The sequence below is a fragment of the Struthio camelus genome, chromosome 1 (genome assembly GCF_040807025.1).
Source record: "Struthio camelus isolate bStrCam1 chromosome 1, bStrCam1.hap1, whole genome shotgun sequence".
NCBI classification, from domain to species: Eukaryota; Metazoa; Chordata; class Aves; order Struthioniformes; family Struthionidae; genus Struthio; species Struthio camelus.
In genome coordinates this window covers 8549082-8570867 of record NC_090942.1, presented here as the reverse complement: position 1 = coordinate 8570867, position 21786 = coordinate 8549082, and the positions used below count along the sequence as shown (strand labels likewise).

The 21786-nt window shown below is 42.3% G+C and overlaps 1 protein-coding gene across 3 annotated transcripts in view; it reads left to right on the top strand.

Moving 5' to 3' along the window:
* The window catches only part of LOC104147667 (protein FAM107B), a 64391-nt gene that overhangs the window by 26970 nt on the left and 15635 nt on the right, over window positions 1–21786 (top strand). The window contains exon 1 of one of the 3 annotated variants that reach the window (XM_068917741.1): window positions 8865–8946. The exons of the other annotated variants lie outside the window; for them this stretch is intronic. Within the exon in view, the coding sequence (XP_068773842.1) occupies window positions 8880–8946 (67 nt within the window). The 5' untranslated portion in view covers window positions 8865–8879. Of the gene's footprint in view, window positions 1–8864; window positions 8947–21786 lie in introns of those variants that run through there. 3 annotated transcript variants of the gene reach the window in all.

The following is a 21786-nucleotide window of genomic DNA, read 5'->3' as shown; positions in this document are numbered from 1 at the left end:
GAGACATCTCCAGAAGGTGATTCCCGTAAGCACTCGTTTTCGCCATGGGGCACTGCTGAGTATATATGAGCAAGTGAGTGTGAATGTTTTGGGAGCAGTGGTGTATCCCAGCTCTCTTTTTGAATGTTACGGCCTTTCTCTTGTTTTGAGCGTGCAGTTGTGCCTAGAGGCACTTACGATCCCATCCAGGGGCTGGCATCACCAAGGCTGGAGCTGCAGTGAGTTTTCTGTAGTCTTTCCTGCATTGCTGTAGTGAGACCAACTTCTAATTGCTGAAATAGCACATTTACAGCTAGTACAGATATCTCTGTCTGTAAACTTGGGACGTTTACCACTCACATAAAGTGTGTGTGGGGTATGTACAGCAAACCTAGAGGCCCTCTAAAGAGGGATTCACCTCAGCAGTGAGTTGCCATTGCTGTTGATAGGTAAGTGGCCCAAAGGGCAAGTCCATGCTCTGGATTACAGTGTGGTTTTCTTTCTTGTAAAATGAATCACAGGGCGCTAGCTTCCTTACGGAGGCTCAGGGCTTCTGCAGCGCTTTGTCGGAGTGGGTGCTTTACTCAGCCCTTCAGCTCTTGGCTCTCTGGTTCTGCGGTTTGCTCCTCCAAGTCACCGCAAAGATTTATGCGTTCACGTCAAGACCGTCTTTTGTAGCCTTTTGTGTTGGAGGCTGAGCTCTCTAATACGTTCCTCTTGTGCTACCAGCTATAACAATAAAGAATTAGGAATTCCTTTTTTGAACCTATATTCTTGGTGTGTATGTATCTCTCTCTCTCTATAAGTACACATATTTGTATGTGTGAGGGAATGTGTATGCATACACATGTATGTGTATACACATACACACAAGGTATGTGAAGACCTTAGTAGGAAGAAGAGGGAATAGTAAGCACGATGCTTGTTTGTCAAGGGAAACTATCCTAAAAGCTACCTCTTAAGAGCAAGAAAGCTCTTAAAAATGGAAGGAATCTACTGTCTGATGAGAAGGTCTGTGTTCATTTAAACATTAAGTTTACCTGTATTTGTTTAAGAAACTGTGAGAAAGTTTGCTACCAAAGCCCCTTTTCTCAAGATCTAATTGCTTTTAAGTCTCAAAAAATGCATCTTGTGCATGCCCGTCTGCAGTTCTAAACATCTTTAAGATAAATGTAGATTAATGAAGTGGCTTGAGTGTGCATGCCTATGCATGCACTTAACCTACATGGATGATGAACTGAGTATATGAACGCTTCGTTACAGGGAGACAGGAGTGTCTAAAGCTTCTGATTTGAATGAAGAAAGCAGGGACTAACTTTCATATGTGTCCAAATTGCGCTTGCATCTCTCCTTGCTGGGATTCTGTCATACATTGACAGTCTGATCTCATTCCTCTCCAGGGGGAGCAGATGGGGATTCTTGAACTTGGATCCAATTCCTAGAAAGTCACTGCAGTGACATTTTATAAAGGTGTGAGGAGGAGTGGGAATTTGGATAGCAGAGGGTGCAATAGCAGAGAATGATGTAAGGAGGAAGCAACACTTTTCTTTGCTTTATTCAATGCTATGTTGATGACTGTGAATATAAAATATTTCAATGTGGCAGAATAAATTATTTTCTCCCTTGCTGTCTAGGTTCAATATCAAATGGATCTTCTTTGGCTGTAGTTGTTGGGGGTTTTTTTTGTCCTTGTAATTAGCTCAGAATTCTAATTCTTAATTACACTTTCGAATCGGGGCATTTTAATATTTGATTCTTCCTCTCACCAATTCCTGTTTGTACAGGAATTTTGGGTGGTTTTTTTTGTGGTTTTTTTTTTTTTTTTTTGGGACAAAGCCTGTAAGAGAGAGCTGCGTGCAGGTATTTCCCGTTCCCCTTCTTCCCCCTGCTCACGCCTGCCGTTCTCCTGTGGTTTCAGCATTGCCGCTACCCTCACGTGGAACCTGGGAGGAAGCACTCCTGGATCCCAGGTGATGTGCGAGTGCATCATCACTTTTGCACCAAAGACCGACTGTGTTTAAAAAAAAGTTCGGATGAGAAGGTGAATTTGACTCTTCTGGATATTGTTATCAAATTTACCAAGGGAACAAGCAGGGATGTGTGCGTATAGGGATATGTGCATGTGTTTTTTTTTTTTCCCCCTCTAACCTTTCATTTACAATAATAATCTCAGATGTTACGTTTAGTAACAATAAATACAAAATTTTCCAGATGGAAATGTGATTCTTCTCCCCCTCCCCATCTCCCCAGTCGTGCCCCTTTTAGCAGCCTGTTCTCACAAGTCAGAGTGGAAATGCTGTTTGCCCACAGCTTTTCTGACTGAGTTTTTCTGGCTTTGCTTGAGGGGTTAGATGTTTTGTTAGCAACCTGGCAAGTTGGTTAATGCTAATTTACACCGTGCAGTGTTTAGGAGTGTCTGCCTATGGTGGAATAGCTTCTAAACACAAAACTGTCTCACTTCTCTCAAAGCATTAAATATTCACACGAGAACATGCCTGGTAGCTTTCCTTCAAAATGTGCCGTTTTAGCCACGGTGCCAACAGGATTTTGTGTTAGGTAGAAATTGCCGTATTGTATGAGACTCGAATTTTCTCTTATCTTTCTTTTAAACCTCTACCTGCATGATGGACTTCTCGAAGGAAAGCTGAGCACGTGTTTTGTTCTAGGTACCGTTAGCTTCATATGTGCAAAAACTGTCTGTGTGTCTCCGTGTGTAAAAACACCTTTGCTGAGTCACTGCTTTGGAAGTGATTTGTACTTGGTGAACTGCAATATTGTGCTTTTTTCCCCTAATTTCTATTTATTAAGGGTTTTTTTTTTTTTTTTGCTGGAAATGTGAAACAAATGATCAGATATTGATTGTTTATTTATTTATGTGCATCTCATGGACCAAATGAGATGGCGTAGCAGAAGGTTGAAAGAGGAAAGGGAATTATTCCTGGCTGGCGATGAGATATGTGCTATTCTTCATTATCCAGAAAGAAAACTGGCAGATGTGTAGGCTGCAAACCCGGTATCAATATAGCGCAGCTGTTTGAATTATTATCCATAATACCCCATTCTGACCAGCATGAACTGGTCTTGTGTGCATTTCTCTAGCACGAGTCATTTGCTGCTCTCCTGGACAGACAGACAGGCTTGTGCGTCTTACTGATGCCTTCCTACCTGGTGTTTCCTTATGACAAAAACGCGGGAGTAAGTTAGTTGTAAAACATCCCATTGCGTTTCCTATTGTGGCCAGCACAGAGGATGGCTCACGGAAGACACTGCTGGTGGGAACGTGCTGAGTCTTATCCTCAAAAAGCTTCTGCAGCTTCCAGACGTGCTGGCGTCGGGACAGCGTGCTGGTCCCTTCTGCAGCGGGTCATGGGAAGTGTGTAGAGTTTGCACCGGGCATTAATTCGACCTAAAGCCACACTGGTCCTGGATGAAACACTTTGCTGCTTGGTATTGCTATGTCAGCACACCAGTTTAGCAACATAGCTAGAACACACACCAAAGAAAATGAGGAATAGTCAGCTCTTCAAGCTAAATGTTCAAGCTGCACTAAGCAACTGCTTTGGAGCTAGCAAGCCTGCCGGTTCCTATAAAACCAGTTCTCTGTGCGCAGTAGATTATAATACCTGTTATTGTTGAACCTCCTCCTCCTTTGGTTGTAAGGAACAGACCTCAGTAATAATTTCTCATGCCTTTTACCCCAGGTTTCAGGCCCTCACATGTTTGTAGTGTGATTTTTCTTTTAAGCTGTACGATATAATTCCTGTTACGTTTCTTAATTTAATTCTTCTCCAACAAAGGTCCTCTTGTCTGTTTTACACAAAGCACGTGCTGACATCTACTCAATTCTTTTCATCAAGTATTTGGCAGCCTAATTGTTTATGGAGAGTCATTCAGGCCATGCTGACTTATTATACCTGCTGAAAGATCTGCCCCGCAGTTTGTATCCCTCCATGCGTTTTGATTTACTCAACGTTTGGCAGATGCATGCAAATATTTATGGGGGGAAGAAGGTAACCATCAGTGCTCAAGATCTGCACTTGATTCTTCAGTTTTTAGCCATAAGGATTATATTTATTTTGCCGATACGAAAACACAAAAGATAATCTGTGCTGGCTTATATATGGTTGAATAGAGTATTAAAAAGGGTATGAAAAATTTCCTGTGATTACTAAAACTTCAGAAATTTTAGGTTTTTGGCAACCGAGAGGTGAACGGTTCGTGACTGGAAGCTTTGTAATTGCTTTCTACCCTGTAACTCGGCCTCAGCAAGCAACTCAAAGGCGAGTCCTTGGATCCCACCTATCTCGTTACTTTGTTCAAATGGCAGATCAGAGCCCAAGAAGAGAGGGCCTGGTATTTTGTTAGCCTCTGGTTGAACAGAGGTTTCGCTGATAGCCGATGAGCTAAATTTTCCAAATCTGCCCTGGAAATCCACTGGCTGGCTAGCCATGGATGTTTTGACCAAGACTGAGATAATAAGCAAATAAATAGTTGTGTAATTATTGTACCTATATATAGTCTTATCATATTGTATGTACTGTGTGATACTCAGCTTAAATGGGTTTGTATGCAAATGTCCTGGATCCCTTGATATGCCAGTCACTTTTGGGGAGAAAACTTTGCAATAAGCATTGTCAGTCTGTCTTGTTGCCTCGTGAGGAAACAAAATTCGTGCCACCTTTCAAGAGAATAGTCCCTGACAGTTCCTCTGTCAATAAGCTTTGTTATTCTTCTCTGAGCTTTGCACACTTGCAAGCCCTTTTTTCTTTTCCCTGTTTAAAACATCTATGCCTCTGTTATGGAGTAGGTGTACATCTGGGTAGAGGGATAAGATAGGTTTGTTCCAAGGAATTGTTGGTACACCTCTGTCCGTCTTTGCTGTAGTTTTGGTTTCCGAAAATTAGTATTAGAAAGTGAGTACGCTACCGAGGCATGGGCAGCAGCGGGAGTTGAAGCTGGGGCTGCTCTTTAACTGAGCTGCTAAGCTCTCGAACCCCAGATGCCGTGCCACGGCTTCCAGAGACGGCCCCAGAAGCTGTAGGCACAGAAGAGCTCGGCGTTACCCCAGCTTTGAGGTCTTTATTTTCCTATTTGAGCTAAAGGAACAAGTGGCTGACACAGTGAGTGAGTGAACCCGATACGCAGGGAAGAGCTTGCAAGTGAAATTAAAGGCAAGACTTCTGTAACCAAGATGAAGGAAAGTCACCGTTTCTCACTTGCATCAGCTGGGGGAAACCTAACAGTTGCAGTGACTGGCCGTCGCTGGTAGCAGCGGGGCAGTTGTCGCTTGCGATGCAGCTGCCAGTGTCAGAGTGGCTGGATCCTCGGGAGGGGTGAACCCACGCGGATCCTTGGGAGGGGTGAACCCACGCAGGGTCCCCTGGCTTAGCTGGGGCGCTGGTACCGCACGAAGAATAAGGGCAGGTTTGTCAAAGGAGAGCAGGGAAGTCCTGTGAGCTGGCAGCTGCAGGAATGGGCTTGTGCAGAGTTCCAGCCCCAGGCTGGAAAGCCGCCAGCCTAACTCCTTACGGCAATGAGGACAACATCTCTTGCTCGGGTCCCAGAAAGAATCTCACGTTTATCACTTGAGATATTCTGCACGTCAGATGTACGAAAAGAAAGCAGAGCCCTCGGAAACGCTCCTTGTTTAGTGCTGCAGCCTTTTCTTGCTGATTGCGTGATTTACTGAGGATTTGTAATCCATCCATCCAGCAAAGTTGTTCAGTTTTGTTTTATTTTTTTAATTACTTCTAACAGAATGCACTGCAGGTCTCCAGCGCATTAATATCTTTATTCAGAGTAATGACCCAAGCAGATGGACAAATGTTAGAACTGAATGCTATTACTTTTGATTTGGGAACTGCATGAATGATGTCAAGTTAAAATACTTAATTTTTTTGTGTTACTTTTTGTAGGTTGAACTCCTTTTGTGACAGGTGACATTTTCTTCTTCCAGAATTGGAAGAAAACTAGAAACTTGATATCTATTTCTAATTGTTGCTGCCTGGGAATATGATATTTGTGTAATGCAGGGTAGATTGATTAGACTTATTATGACATGAAACGAAAATGTCAAAGCACAAAAATAAGCAATAGAGCTGCTACATTTTTGTATTACATTTTGCCTTGGCTTTGCATAATTGAAAAAGGATCATACACAAAAAATGACCTTGCCCTGAAAAACAGAGCATTAGAGAGGGGGGGGAAAAAGCTCTCAGTTATTGGAATGAACTGAGTCTCAGGAGATTGAGAATTGCAATTTGTTTGAATAATTGTATGCAGAGAAATATATGGGAAAACATCAGAAATATCTGTGCCAGTTTAAAATCTCGATGACAAGGGAGTGTGGGTTGCATCTCCTTATATGTACTAAACTGTTTTGCTGACTGTGGCAGAAGTGATGGAAACTTTTCCAAACGGGACCTAGTGATTGCTGCGCTAGGAAGATGTGGAAGGAAAGAGAAGTCCTCATTAGTGGATTACTTTAAAAAAAAAAAAAAAAAAAAAAAATTGCTGCAGCACCTTGTTATAAGAATTGATGCCTTGCTTTAATAATGTAAAACTTGTCTAAAGCCAGGATCAGATGTCCAGACTTGTTTCCTTTTACGTGTAGTAGCACTGTCTGCCCTATGTCTTTCTGTGCTGGTGGGGACCCTTGGAGTGCTGCTTTTGATTGCCTTCCCTGCCAGCCTTCCCTTTCCTACCCCCAAAATCCTTCTCTGGGTTTGTGCTTCTGGAGGCTTTGGAAGCAGGAAGTAAAGAAGCAAGGAGCTGGCTAGTCCGTGGGACTTCTGAGCCTGGGACTTTCTGGTGGGAAACTGGAGGGGAGTCAGTGCTGTCTGAAGTGCTGTTAATGCAGCTGTGCTCCTTCCATGCCATCAGTTGTACAGTTGCAGGGGGACTCTGACAAGCTTTTAAAAGCTGGGGGATGGCAAATGAGCTCAGTTAGAGCAACATTGGAGAGACCCAGCCCTGCCTGGGAACAGAGTGACCTCCCCTGCGTGGCAGGGGGAGGATGTACCCACTGTCATCTCAGGGCCTTTCTTTGGAGAGGAGGTCTTGAATGCAGATTTTCTCATGCCCTTTGTGTTCTTCTCCAGATGTGTTAAAAAGTATCTTCTGCAATGAGGATCTGTGGAGTGGATTTTTTCTGCTGTGTTTAACTCTCCTTCTGAAAGTAAGGAATCCTACCTGTTTATATCTTCCTTTGTCCCTAAGTTAGCAAAGAGACAACTTTGTATTCATCCCTACTTACAAACTAGCCAGCTTTTGATGGTCAGTAGCTTTATTAGCGTTAAAGGCCCAACATATAGTGCTTAAAACATGAATAAGCAGGTTTAAATCCAATCTTGTTTTGGACTGAGATCAAGATTGAAATATTTTGGCTGAAAAACTCTGGGGCAAGGAAGAGATGTCAGGAGGGTTTAGGTGTGCTACAGCTTGCCTTGGGGCAGGGAAGGGATAAATGGCCTCCTGAAGTGCCTTCCAGCTCAATTTTCTGTGGTTCTGCAAAAATGTGATTACGATTGTTGTTAGTTTTGCAAATTGCTGTAGGTAAATTACTTTTAACAACTGGTATACGTTTTATGCTGGCTTTCATATTTTTAGCTGGTGCACTTGTACGGGAGAAATTTTTCTGGGTGCGTTCATACAGGTCTTCGGCATCGTGCTACTGTGTGTGAGGGTTACCCAAGGCCGTTGCCCTTGCAAGCTCCCTCATGTATGAGAGTCTGTGGTGAACTGTGCTGTTAACAATTGTGTTCGTTCCCTGAGTGAGTCAGATAAGTTGAGGAAGATAAATTGCTTTTAGTAGATTTGCACCAGTTCATACCGGCTACGAGTGTAACCTTAAGCTATTTATAGTAGCTTTTCATCTGATTGTGTAATCTCGATGTAAAAGTTTGAAATTACTCGAATGTATGGATCTGATTTTCCTAGCTGACCTATGGTTTCTGAGCTCCTCAATTCTTTGTACCCAAGTTGAGCTATATTTAAAGCGGCCTTTGTTTAAGAGTGCAGATGGTTAGCTGTTTAAAAAAAAAAAAAAAGAAAAAGAAATCTCAAAAACCAAAAATACAGACTTCAAGTGTACCAGGTTGGTCACCTGGGAACAGAGTGGGCTAAAACACTCTTCCAAATTCTCCAGCTATTTAATATCAGGAACTGTGTGTTCCAATGTGTTTTAATCAAGTACAGCTGAACCGCTGGGAACATCGGTGAAAACGTTGCAAGTGTTTCCACGCAGCCCTGTTTAAGTAGAATTTATTTGAAACTCATCTTTGTTGAAAAACATCTCTGGGCCAGATCTATCCCTAGAGTAATTTTCCTTGATTTTTAATAGCATTGCAGGAAGGGTGAATTTGGCTGGTGTTTTAATTTATAACACAGGAAATATGTATAGCTACAGTGCGTCTTTGCCCAGGGTATGGTACACAAGGGGCAAACGGACATGATTCTATCAGTACTTTGTTAATTTAATTATAGCAACAGATGCAGCATTTAATCTATTTGACTTTTGTTATTGAGTTACTAAATCCTACTCAAAGAATATTTTTATTTTCCCCAGCTACAGCGTTGAGTAATAAGACTAACAGCTTCTTGAAATGTTAAGCAGCTCTGCAACTTCCTCTCTCTCTGTCTCTATCTTTGCATCAATAATCTAATATTTTTGCTGATAGTCCTTTGTTTTGAAACGGGGAGATGTAAATCTATTTCCTTTCTGCTTGTACGAACACCTATTTCCTCCCATGTTTGTGGAACGAAAATGCCACAAAAGATTATCTTCCTCTTCTTTCTTTTCTTTTCTTTTCCCTTTTAAGTAAGAAAATGCTCGAAGTTGATTTAAAAACACGGCTCTGTTTGAGACAGAATTTAGGCACGTTTATTTTCAGTAGCATTTGATGTGTGTTCGGAAAAGCGCTTCCATTCAAAGCCATTCTGGAACTGGAAACTGGAGTAGCGAAAGTAGTAAGTGCTGCTTGTGTTTGGTGGCCTGGAAATAAGACAGGGATTTCTCCTGGTGTTTCCAGCAGTGCAACTTATTATATTGCTTTTAAAAAGAAATTTGTGCCTCCTGCTTCATCGGGATGCATGTAAACGGCAGATTTCCGACTGTGCAAGTTAGGCCCAGTGCTGTTGTACGACCATAGCTTCTGTTAAGGAGTTGCTGTAGCGTATTTTTGGCCAGGGTTGCTGCTTGGGAAGAAGTGGAGGGGTGCGTCCTCTGTCCTATCGGTGCTGAGGACCCATTGGGTCAGCCCGGGGTCGAACATTTGATTGTATTGAAAGAGGTCTGTGTTACTTCTGGGGCTTCTACATAAGGGACTAAAAATACCTTTCATCATATAGCCTTTGCTATATGCTAATTTAAGGCAGTGATTGATAAGATGTTCTGTCTCATAATTGGATTTCATGCAAAGAAAAATCAGATGAGTTGTACTTAATGACCATTCTCTGCATTCTCTTAACAGTTGATCTTCCAGATATGAAGGCCCTTTCTTCTCATCTTTTTTTTTCTAATCATTGGGACTTTCCACAGTTGCATAATTGTTTATTCACTTTCCTGTGCTGGTAGGAAGGGACTTTTGCCACCTACATGTAGCACATAGAGGTTCTTCCTCAGTTCAATTTGAAAATTTCCTGTCTTACTGCAGTATGTCGCAGAAACACATTGCTCTGGCTCTTTAGATGAGTACTCCAGACCGACAACGTTAATGACGCTTGAAGTGGTTTTATTATCTAGATAATTAATCCACAAGGTATTGCAGACAATGCAGTGAATAATACAGGAAACTATTAAACCGAATATTCTTGTGGATTTAGGGCACCCAGTATGTGAAGCTAGAGGCACCTGGCAAACTGGAGGTATTACAAAAAAACTGTGACAGGTTTGATTTGTTCGGTGTAATTGTAGTTTAGGAAACTTGGGGAGGAATTTCTCACTCTCTTGAATTTTGAAGGGCGCTTTCCCACCATTGTTGAAAAGCCAGCTCGGGAGCCTAGGCTCCCTGGACTCCATATAACCTCAGTGGAGGAGAGTAAATGTCTGTAGAAGCTGATGCAGAGCAATGATATTTGACAGAAGTGCTCAGCATAACTGCTTTGATTTGCCCTCTAGATAAGCTCCTTATAGCATTGGTATGGTTTCTTTCCTAGCTTAGCAACAGCAGTTGAAGACCTAAAGGTAAGTGACATGCTTCCATAAATATGTATATTTTAATCGCGTCATTGTTTGTAGTTAGATAATATCCTAATGGGATAAACAAGGTTTAGAGCGGGACATAGAAAAGGTGTTGAGTGAGACAGACAAGTGGGGGCTGTTCTCAGCCTTTAGGTGAGGTCTTGGGTGACACTAACAGAAGGTATCTGTGGTTGAAGTACATTGATTTGTCTGAAGTACCTTTTTGCCTTCTTGTAAAGAAAGGGGGATAGAGTTATGGGAATTTGAATGCCTCCCTGAAATTCTTGTTATCTTGGGTCTTGCATGCGTCTGCTTTGTTTGCTCGGCACGCTATGCTCTCCTGCCTCTGAGAGCGTTTGGTAGAGTGTGCAGCTGTCGCATGGGAGCTTTGGTGAAGGGATATTAAAAGGACATATTCAGAGGTTTTCTCAGAAATGGTTGTCACCACCCTCCAGCGATGGAAATAACCCCCAGCTGAGATCAGAGATTAAAGAACTCTGAAATCTTGCCTAAGTCTCTTTCCCCTGATAAGAGCCTTTGCTGAACCCTCTAGAGTTAACTTTTCAGTTTTGACTGGAAACAATTAACAAATTTACCGATCTCACTGCTGGTGAGACCGGTGTGTGCATCCTGCTTCGGCCAGTGGACAGGAAGCCTTTGTGCAGTCGCATTTGTTGGCCCGCTAGTAGGCCCGCTACTGCAGACTTGCCAGGTTCAGCCATTTACTTAAAACTTGTGAGGGTCTTATTGTAATTTATTTATTTACTTACTTAAAATCACTGTGTAAATTTAACTAAACATTGTCTTCCTGGAAACACTGTTTTCCAGGGTAGTAGCGCTTATGTTGAATAGACCCCTAGGAATACACTGAGCACAGCAGGACAGGAATAAAAATTAATTTGCACACACATTTTTCCCATCTCAAAGTCTGCACCACTTCAGAACCGCACAGGCTTACTGTGTCTTCCACCAGGCCCTAGGGTGGACGTTTAATTATATGTGTTTGTGAGAGGGAAATGGCACTTGAAAGAGGGTGTTTAGCCTGAAAGCGTGGAGCTGTTGGCTTAGCTACACACAAAATGATGCTGTGTTACTGGACTGTGGTGACAGCGGTGACAGCTGCACAGCTCTAAAGACATGCAGTGTACCATCGCACGCAGTGTGACTTTGTAAGCACACAGGTTTGTTGTGCTGGCAAGGTGAAGTTTGGGGATGAATGTGACAACTGACTTACAGATATTTATAGATATCTATAAAAAATTGTGTGTATGTGCATTTGTACTGGAATATCTAAGCTAAACAGTTAAGTGAAACGTGAGGGGCATATTTCCCTTCTTTGTGAGTAAGACAAGCTGAGAATCCTGTCTCTCTGGAAGAACTGACTGAAAGGGAGGGAGGAGGAAGGTGCTATTTTCAAAAGTTTTCCTATTTTCTGAGCCCCAAAGTCCATTGACTTTCAGGAAGATTGAAGGTATAAGAAGGAGATAATGATACAACTGTCTCCGCCTAGAGTGTAAGCTTATGAAGCTTAGTAACTGTCTCAAGTGTGTGTGGACAGTGAAGTTGTTCTCATTTTGGTTCTAGTTACTGTTTGCAAAATATATTTATAACATGATCTCTAATGAAACTCAAATCTTGTCATTTCAATCAGCCTTCTATAATTCATTTCTCGTTGCCCTAATATACCATAAAAGACGAAGAAGCTGTTTTTTCTTTCTGACAGTGTCCTTTCTGACAAGGTATTTTATTATTTTTTCCATCTATGCTTTCCTGTCTGAACTTGAGCTGGAATTTTACTTAGCACGCTGTACTGTTTCGCCTGTTGGGTTGAAGCAGCACAATGCCCTGCACTAGCTGATTGTCTTCATGCTGGTGCAGCTGTTCCCAGCCTGGAGTAGTTTTGCTTGATACTGATACAAATGGACCCACACAGTGACTGTCGTTAGCATTGGTAAAAGTTGTGCGACCCCAGCTGAGAGTGTCTGTTTCTTCTGCAGTTTTGCTTCTTTGCAGGGCCTATCTGATCATGCAGGCGCAGCATTAGCAGATGGCAGCTGTAGAGCTTCTCAGGTACGACTGATTTGGGACTGGCTGGAGCAGGCTGTCATTTGCCCGCAAAAGATCATTAAGACATCTATCTAGTCAAGATATACCATGTTCAAACCTGTCCAAGGCGTAGGCTGGTACAATTGGTACCTCCGATGTTGCTGCCCTTGGCAGGGCTGGGAAGGCGTAGGTGAGAGAACAAGAAGTATTGAAGACAGATCTGTGCAGTCTGGATGACTTGTGATAGCCTGTTTCCTTTTATAGCTGAATGTATGTCAAAATGGGAGTGGATCCTGTTGCTCTCTGGCAATGAAAATGCCGTCTTCGTTGTGTTTATATGGTTTATATGCAGCTTTTTGAATTGCTTTTGTTGGATCAATGTTAAAGCAGGTGGGATAACATCCTGTGCGCCGGACAGCCTGCCAGGTTAAGTGGAGTGGGTGTAGGAATTCTGTGCTTATCACATCATATGTCTAGATTATCTGAAATTAATAAAAGACAAGGCTGACTTGTTAACATTACACATTAAAGGATGGTAATACTCTCTTGGTGGAATGGGACTTCACTGTAGTAAACGTTCAATGTGATCTTAAACACTAATGTATATGATAAACTCGCATTGATGTAGTGTCTGAGGATGCAGTATTTACCCCTGCTGAGCGTTGAGACTGTTGAAGACTACAGGCTGTTTAAAGAGGACAGATTTTGATAAATGAGTCTCTGTCTTAATACTAACATGCTTGAGAAGAACGTGCTGTATTCACTAGCAAGGGATTAAAACCCGCAGGCTCCCAGCCTCTTATTCATGGCCCTTCAGTGTGGATCTTCATCTTGGAATAGTTTCTTAAGCTGCACTAATAAATACACTTTACAAAAACGTGTTAATGTGTGTCTCTTGTTACTTAAATGACAAATCAGTAGACAAATGATAAAAAAGAAAAAATCTGGAGGCACTTATAATAACTTGGGGAAGGAAGAAACTTATGAAAGTGGACTTGGAGTGAAAATGGCAGCATCAGTCCTTCAGGCGTAAGAATCATAAATCCAGGACATTTCTTTTGCAATACCTAAAAAGCTCATAGCCTGTATGTTGTTAGCTTTAATCTTTTCTTAATATTTTTTTCTGTGTATATGTTTACCCATAGTTTTTCAGTTTATTTTCAACATTACCAGTTTCTCTTCGCAGTTACTCTATTCTGCAAGTTACCTATTTGAATTTTGCTTTTTGATGCTAAAACAGGCATTTTCTCAAAGTATGTGAAGAAGAAAGAAGTACTTTAAGTGAATGTACTCCAAAACCTTTGGCAAAATGCTGCCTATCACAGAAGAAAACATAGCATCGTCATGTTTCTTACTGATCCTCTCATCCAAGCGTGTTCTGCTCTCTGTGTTTGGTACCCAACGTGTTGTCTTGTGCTGACAACCAGAGCCTGCTCCAGATTAATTCAGGCCTCAGCGACTTGCTCAGCATCAGAAATCCAATTTTTGGTAGAGCTGAGAATAGAATTTCCCTCTTCTGTCATGACTCAGTTCCTTGCTGTAATTACCAGGCAGCCTTTCCTCTGAATGCATGAGCTGCTGTTATAACCAAGCCCATTATAATGAACAGGTCCCGCTTTACGTTTTGATCGATTCCCCCTTTTGAATACTTTTGCTGTCTTTTCATACCTGTTTCCTCAGTAAAACAGGGTGAAATGTGGGTGTCTAATTAAAAAAAGAAGTAAACGTTACAATTTCTGCTTTAGCAATTTGGAGTTCTCCAATACTTACTAAACAAACAGGTTGAGACAGTGATTATGTTGCAAGACAACCGGCAAAGTGTGATAGACATAGGAACTTGAGCAACTTGGGGTAAAACGTTTGAAAGTATTGGGGAAGGGCAATTTAGTTTGCTCAGATTTGTAGGACTGGTAGCAGGCCAAGAATTTACTCTAAGATAGAGGAGCTTCCCCCCACCCTCCCCTTTGTTAATAGAAATGCTGCTTACATTTGCAGACTACCTTTTTGCAGTGTGAGAAATGAGGAATGTGAGGTGCATCAGAATACAGCCTACCCCAGTGCCAGTGCCTCCTTTCCTCTTGATCATAAAGACTGCTTCTCTCTTTTTTTTTTTTTTTTTTAACAAGTGTGCGTTATCTTTGTAAGTTAAAAAGGCATGGAGAAAAATAGCGATTAATTTGGCAGTTGGAAACAAAGAAGGCAGTGCTTGCCATGATGTGATACGGCACGATGCCTTCAAGGAAGTGCCCAGAGTGTTTGTTCCCCTGTGGCAGTTTGTCCCAATGTCTTTTGGTTGCAAGAGTTTTGCACAAATGATGAGAAGATTCCTGAGAAAGAGCAGGTTAGTATGTATTGTCATTAAAACACTTTTTTTTTTTTTTTAATGGCCCATTTAGCTATTGAGGGAGAGCAGGAATAGGACCACAAAAACCTCCCACCATTTCTTCCTTCATACTACAAATAACTGAGATAACAAGATGGTTGCCTTTTTCAGAATGTCACCATACTGTGTCCCTATAAGTCCTTAACTCCCTTTTTTGGGCCAGCTAATAAAATTGTTGCCGAAAGTTTCCTCTTCGGATGCCTGTCCAGCTTGTGCCGAGAGCCCCTGAGCTATCTGTTCAGCAGAAGAATAAAGAAGCAAACTGGCTGGAGAAGTGAAGAGGTGCAGCTGGTGATTGGCAGTCAGGATTGCTTATCAATAGGTATTCATCATATTAATTAAGCTGCTGCTGTTAAAACTGGAGCTTTTCAGTTTGTCTGTTGTAAAATCAACTGAGTCACCCGTGCTACAGAAACAGTGGGAGAGGGCTCTGAGGCTGGTGAAGCAGCTCTCTGCACACCCCTTCGTCCCCGGGCTGCGGGCGGACTGGCAGCAGCGTGGCCGCCTGTTTGTCTGCGTGCCCGTGGCGAGCACCGTTCTCTTTCCTGGAAGCTCTCTACGCTGCTTCCTTAAACCTTGCTCAGCAAGAGCCAAAACGTGACCTAGTGTTGGCTTTTGTTCTCCTGCCACAGTGTGTTTAGACAGCAGGGACTGGGCAAGAAAGACTTTGAGCCCTTTTCTTGGCCCTACACACCTCTTGTTTTGCAGCCCTTGGTTTCTTTTTCTTTTTTTTTTTTTTATTTTATTATTATTTTCTCCTATGAACATGAAGAGACCAGAATACACACAGGTTATTTTCCCTTACCAGACCATTGTGAGGTAGTGTGTGACTCTTTGGGGTGCAAGTACTTTTGTTTTTTATAGCCAGCTGGAGATCCCTGCAGCACCTCTTAGGACTGCTGAATTTTTTTTGGCTTGCTCACTTTCTGTAGCTTAAGAGTTCTCCCAATTCAAATTCAGATCCAGTTCAGTTGTTCTTCGTTAATGCACAGGGCAAGTGAGCCATCATCTCAAAAAGCCTCAGAGGAAGGATTTGAGGGGTCCTACCATGGTGGCTGGCCCCCTTTGTAGGCAGTGCTGAGGAAGAACGGTCAGAGATTTTCCTCCAGGTGCTCCACCAAGCAGAAAGGTAGCAATTGTAGGAAATTCCTTTCCTGCCACCAGCTCATGAGCTCAACGACATTCCCTTTGTGGAGCAACTAGGGTCACCCCTGTAGTTTCTTACTTTATTGAGTATTTAGAATTTGTTGAGAAGTTTCTTTCTGGAGGTAAGATTAGGGAGTGATGGTCTGTGCCTCCCTTCCTGAACGTCCTCAAGCCTTTCCTAAGAAAACTGAAAAAGAAAGTTTTGTAGAAAACATCCTAGAAAGGGTCCAGTATAATCATGCACTAGTTAATTTGTTCTGCCAGAGAATAAACTGTAATTTCACCTGTGTACATGCTAAACTTTTGTGACGGCTTTTGTTTTAAATGTTGACGTTCTGGGCTCCTCGTTCAAGGGAGGCCAGAAGGCCAAAGGTGTCTCAGTTTTGCGAGCAACGTACGACTGTGCTGTTCAGATGGGGATATGTCTTCTTAAGAAAACAACGCCCTTCCGTCTGAGAAGCGAGGCAGGCTGCCTTGTCCTTTTATCGGTGCATCCTGGCTGATAGCGAGCCCAGCTCGGAGGTCAGAGCTTCCCGATTTATGAGGCCGCAGTAGAAGCTGTTGATTGTAGCTGTCTGTAAAGAGCGTGTGTGGGTTCTTTTGTTTTTGTTTAATTACCAGCTGGTTCAGTAAATGCACTGTGGTATGGAGTGTCCTTTGCAAGTCTCCTGTAATACCTTTCCTGGAGAGTTGTCCTGCCATCCTTACACCCACTTTTTCCTTTTAAATCCATTAGGGCCTCGTACCTGTGGTTAAGATAATGAACAGGGTGTGGAATTACCTTCTCTTTAATTTCTTACTCCCCCTCCCTTTGTAAGACCAGGTCAACTTGAGCTCTCAGTGAGCACCTTAATTTTTACCTTTTCTTTCAGGTCTTTCTTCCTTGCCTTTGTAAGTGGTGTCCTTTTTAATTGAGTTGTGTCTTAAGGATGTGGCTCCCCACTGCCTCTCTTAATAGTTGAGACTGGATAAAACAGGTTTGGGCGAGGAAGGGTGTCTCTTTGTGGACACAGTGCAGGCTGGAATGTGGATACAGTTGCCTGAGCCAAGACTAACTCATCTAGGTGAATGTCTTATTTCTTTCCTGTAAGCAGGGTGTAAGAAAATGATTTTTGTTTTCTTTATGTTTAAGAAATGATATTCCTTTTTTTTAAGAAATCAAAACAGAGACTGTATGCTTGTTCTGGGCTATTTCTCACCAAAGAGAGAGAGAACCACTCCAGAAAGCAAGCTTTACAAGTGCAGATGTATTATCTATACCTTATATCTATAAATAAATATTTACTTTTAGCTAGGAAAGGGGTTCCTTCCTGGAAAAGGAAGGGAACTTGAGTTGTTGAGTTGGCAGGTAATTGACTCATCTGCCTGGTCTGAAGAAGTACTTAGCTTTTGCATAGCTACCTATGAATACGTTTAGGAAACTGGCAAGCTGAAGTGGACTGTGTGTTTTTCATTATGTCAATGTTCTTAAATTTGGTAAAAACAGGATTCTTTTATGGGCAGTAGAATTTAAATTACCCTTCCAAAAAAAGCATGCCTCCGTTATTATTGAGGGGAGGCACGACAACTTGGTAGATCACGCTGCACTGCAACTGCAAACAGGATGTTGGCGTGCCCTAAGGAACAGCAAGTGGTGTGAAGCAAGATTTGGAGGTCTTCACCGACACCGTTACTTTCCGATAGGCAGGATTCAGGGTTTTTATAGCACCAGTGTAACTCGGGCAGCATGTGAAATGCTTAGCTCGCTTGGCCTCCTTTTTGCTTCTATACCTATTTAATGTGCAGCTGCCCAATTAATGCAGAGAATTTCGTCTCCGGAGTCCATTGCAAACGCTTATTAATTACATTCACAAATGTATAAACTTGTAAAACCAGAAGGGATGATTATGATCCTGTAGTTTAGTCTCTCTGTGAAACTGAATGTATTTTGGAGTATCTACCACAAGTATTTTAATAAATCCAGCATTGCATTTCCCTCACTTTTAAAGTGTATGCCTTATTTTAGGGATGTGTTTGTCTAGCCTCAGTCTCCAGTCACTGAATTTTGTCAAACCCGTGTCAAGTGTGTTGCTTATAGGATAATCAGGCAGGTGGTTTTTTTCTTTTCTTTTTTTTTTTTTTTTTAAACCAAATAGGCTGACCTGTTTTGACTGCCACAATACAGGGCACGTTCTGCAGTTCTTAGCTGTTGTTCTTTGCTTTGCTTTTTAACGTCTTATTTGATTTATAAAAAAACAAAACTGCTTGCTGCACCAATCATATTTGCATGGGCGCCAAGTAATCTACCTCCTCTTTTGCTCCAAAATTTTCTTATATGTGTCAAGGATCAATTTACCTTTTTTTTGCCTTAAAGCTGGCATAGACTTCTGCCCAGCTGAGTATGTACCAGGACCCCAATCATCATCATCAAAGCATCCAGCAGAGGGTTTCTGTCCAGGGGGCATGACCTACATCCTTTGCTCCTGGACCTTGCTTGGCCTCACTGGGACACACGTTATTTGGACCACTCTCACCAGATCTTGGTGAAATAATACAGAACAAATGCAAAAACAACCAACGTGTGTATGTGTCGTGCTCTCTCTTGTTGAAGTCTTGTGAGCTAGATTTTTAGGAGGGTTCCAAACTCGCCAGTCTCCTTTTAGGCACCTGAAGTCAGATGCTGGAAATATTCCCATCCTCAGTATTAATAAGGGGCTGCTGGTTGTTCTGGATTTTTTTTTTCCAGAAATAATACCTCTCTAGTACATAATGTTAAACCTTTTTAAAGTTGAAGAACCACTGGCCTCTCAGGCTTTTATTTTCAGAAATAAAATGACTTAGAAATAAGACTTTTCAGCTAAAATGGTGTATGTTTTTGTTTGTTTGCTCTGAAGTATAGCAAAGTATAGCAGTTTCATATAAAGACATTAGTTTTTGTCGGTGTTGTGTCCCGCCCGCCCCCCCCCCCCACTGTCTTTGGTAATAGTTTCTGCTGCAGTCTGTAAGAAGTCCTTTACCACTGGGTGACACTGTTTGATAGTTCTTAACACTTGAGGCAGTAAAGCCCTGAAGAAACTGTCCTCTAATTCTTTGGACTTCTGATTTAGAATTAACACTCTGTTTTCAAATGAAATCCCATATGTTTGTTTAGTTAGATTTGATTTGACTGAATTTGCCCCAATTTTAAATGTGATGGTCCAAACCGACTGGTCTGGAACGTTGCTGTTGCCCTGTAGCTCTCAGGGAACTAATGCTGGGTTTTCCAGGGTTTTTGTTTTTGCTTTTATAACCTTAAAATGACCTTCAAATGTGTCATTTCATTCATTGCCTATGAGTCACTGTTGACCCACATGTAAATGAATTGCTAGTTACTTTTTGGGAGTAACCCAATGGCAAAATAATCCTGTGCGGTTCATCTCCTACGAAGCATAATGTGAATGATCTGCTTCTCCTGGAAGATATGTTTACTGTGGTGTGTAACAATTATCTCTGTAGCATATCGATGGAAGCCGTGTATATATTCAGTTGCATGCCTTTGCTAGTCGTGATTTATTCCTGTCAGAGGAATCACGCTAGATGTGATGGAGGGAAGGGTATATGTGCATGTTTGTTGTCACATCAGTGCATAACGTATCGCTTGTTCTGCAGAAAGACAGCAGTATGATTACTGAGGGCCTTTTGGTGTGAGTTGTACAAAATACTGGGCCTTTTCCTGACATCGAAATGGTTTCCCATCTTGGGATTTTAGTAACCATAAGGACCCTGAGCAAAATGAGATTTGTTTGCATCTAGCAAAAGGAGTTCTTAGGCTCTGCCTGCTGCGGTAAGCGTGGAGATCTGCGTTTCAGAAACTGAAGACTGGTCACCGATTCCTTCCTTCTTCCTTCCTATCCTCTCATGCTTCCCCTGGTGCAGAGATCTGTTGTTACAGTCAGAGGAGAGAGGCGCTTTCTTTCTCTCTTCTTCAACCTCTAATTACGTATTTTCATTGGTACCTCTTCAGCTTTTTAACTGAGCCAGAGAAGAAACACAACTATGTAGAGATGCTACTTTTAGCTGATTTCGAAGCTGCCGAGCAAGAGTTTCACCACAGATCTTGCAGGCTCAGGGAAAATTCTTTTGGATTAACAAAAATCCCTGTTCATTGATTCTGGTGATTTCGGTGGAAGATGAAAATATTCTTAATATTCTCTTTCTGTCTCTATTTTCCGAGTAGAGTAGAGACCAAGGGAGAGCAGCTGTTCTGTGCTTACCAGCATTGCTCTTTAGCCCTCGGTCTCTGGGGGGGATATAGGCTCTTCCCTTAGCACCCAAGACTTGACTAAACTTTAAGGCACAGGAGTAGAGAACGCCTAGTGGTGTTTATATTGAATGACAGCCATAAGCAACTCGTTGCGTTTGAGAGATTCGTAACAGTACGGAGCACTGCCCCGAGTTTTGCATCGTCTTCCTTCCTTTAGGTATCAGTGCCAATGCAAACGTCTTTAAGATGACACTCTTTCTTCTGATTGCTCATCTAGGGGTTGTTTTTAATGCGTTTTGTTGACATCACGTTCACAGCAGTACTTAAGGGAAGAAAACGAATGTTAACTGAATTTCCTTGAGATTTTGAGTGGTGTAGCTCATTTTACTATCTGCCAGCGTGCCTGTAGCATTTTCAGTAGCTGGCGAGCCCTGCTCCTCTCCGTATTCCTGACCTCACTGAGATTGCTTTGCCGGCCTGGCTCAAGTGAGGGGTGGCAGAGCCATAGTTACTGAGAGAAGGCTACGTGGGCCTTTGGCCTTCTGGCAGCCATGTGAATAATGAATCCATTAACTGCTGATAGCATTTCCTTGTTTGCTGGATTTAAGGCTGGAGCCCAATTGACCCTGTTCACTGCCATTCTAATCAAGAAAGTGTTCTGAGATAATGTGATTGTGTTTATGTCTTGGGCATGGTTGGCCTAATTGCAATGTCGTTTATCAAGGCTCATAACTTTTTAAGCATGCTGCTTCAAGACCTGTCATCGCATACAGTGAGTTACAGGAGGAGGATGCAGCTGGGTTAAAAATAGGTTTAACAGAATTTAGTCATTATCATTTGCATTTAATAGTGATGTCAAGATAAGGAGGTCTTTCTTGCTGGTGTGTTCCAGTGCAGTAATCCCAGTGTTATGCCACAGGAGAAAGCTTACATGTATTGAGAAACCTTATACATTTCCTAGTATAAGGAAGGTGCTGTTTGTTGAATTGGCCTAGCATAGTAAGGACAGAAGCTTTTCAGGCTTGCTACTTCTTTTTGTCTACTGGGCTCTGAAGCTTTTGAAGTGCATGACAAACAGCAGTGAGATTTGCCTTGCTCATGGTGGTTAGTGGGGTGTATTTCTACTTTATGTGAGTGAGCTGGGGCGCAAAGAGGTGAAATAACTTGCCCAAGGTGGTAGAGTAAGGCAAGGCCAGAAACGGAAAACAGGTACTTGCCAAAGGGTTAAGTCTGGTAATCTTCGCTTTGCGTGAAGGATAGTGCTATAGTAAGTAATCTGATAACAGGAGGATGTTGAGTGAGCGATCCCTATGGCACGCTAGGTACACGCTGCCCTAAAGGTGCTCCAGTTTGGAGGTGGTGGAGGACACTCTTTTAACGCTCTTATAATCCAGAAGCAAAGTTCTGGAAACCTGAAAGTGGCAGCCAGCCTTCTCGAACGGACCATGAGGGACGGGGAGGAACTGAAGCCTGCAGCCTACCCTCTCCTCTCCATAAGAGCAGTCTTTTTGTGTTTTGCCATGGTCCAAATCTCATAATCAATTCTAGCTGCGAAAGAAAGTGCGAGTAAGAGCCAAACTCATTGGACAGCAGCTGGCTTTAGCATCTTGGCTGGAAAGAGTATTTCTGTGCTCTGCTTTCAGGAACTCCTATTGTGAATTAAACAGTGAACCAACAGCCGTGGGACATTATAAATCATATCTACAATCCAGGATTAATCAAGTAAATCTCTCTAATCAAGTATCTCTTACTACGCTGAGAGCATGTAGATAAAAACGGTAGCGGTGCTGAGCTTTTATGTACAAACAGTGTTGAGATGGTCACGGCGAA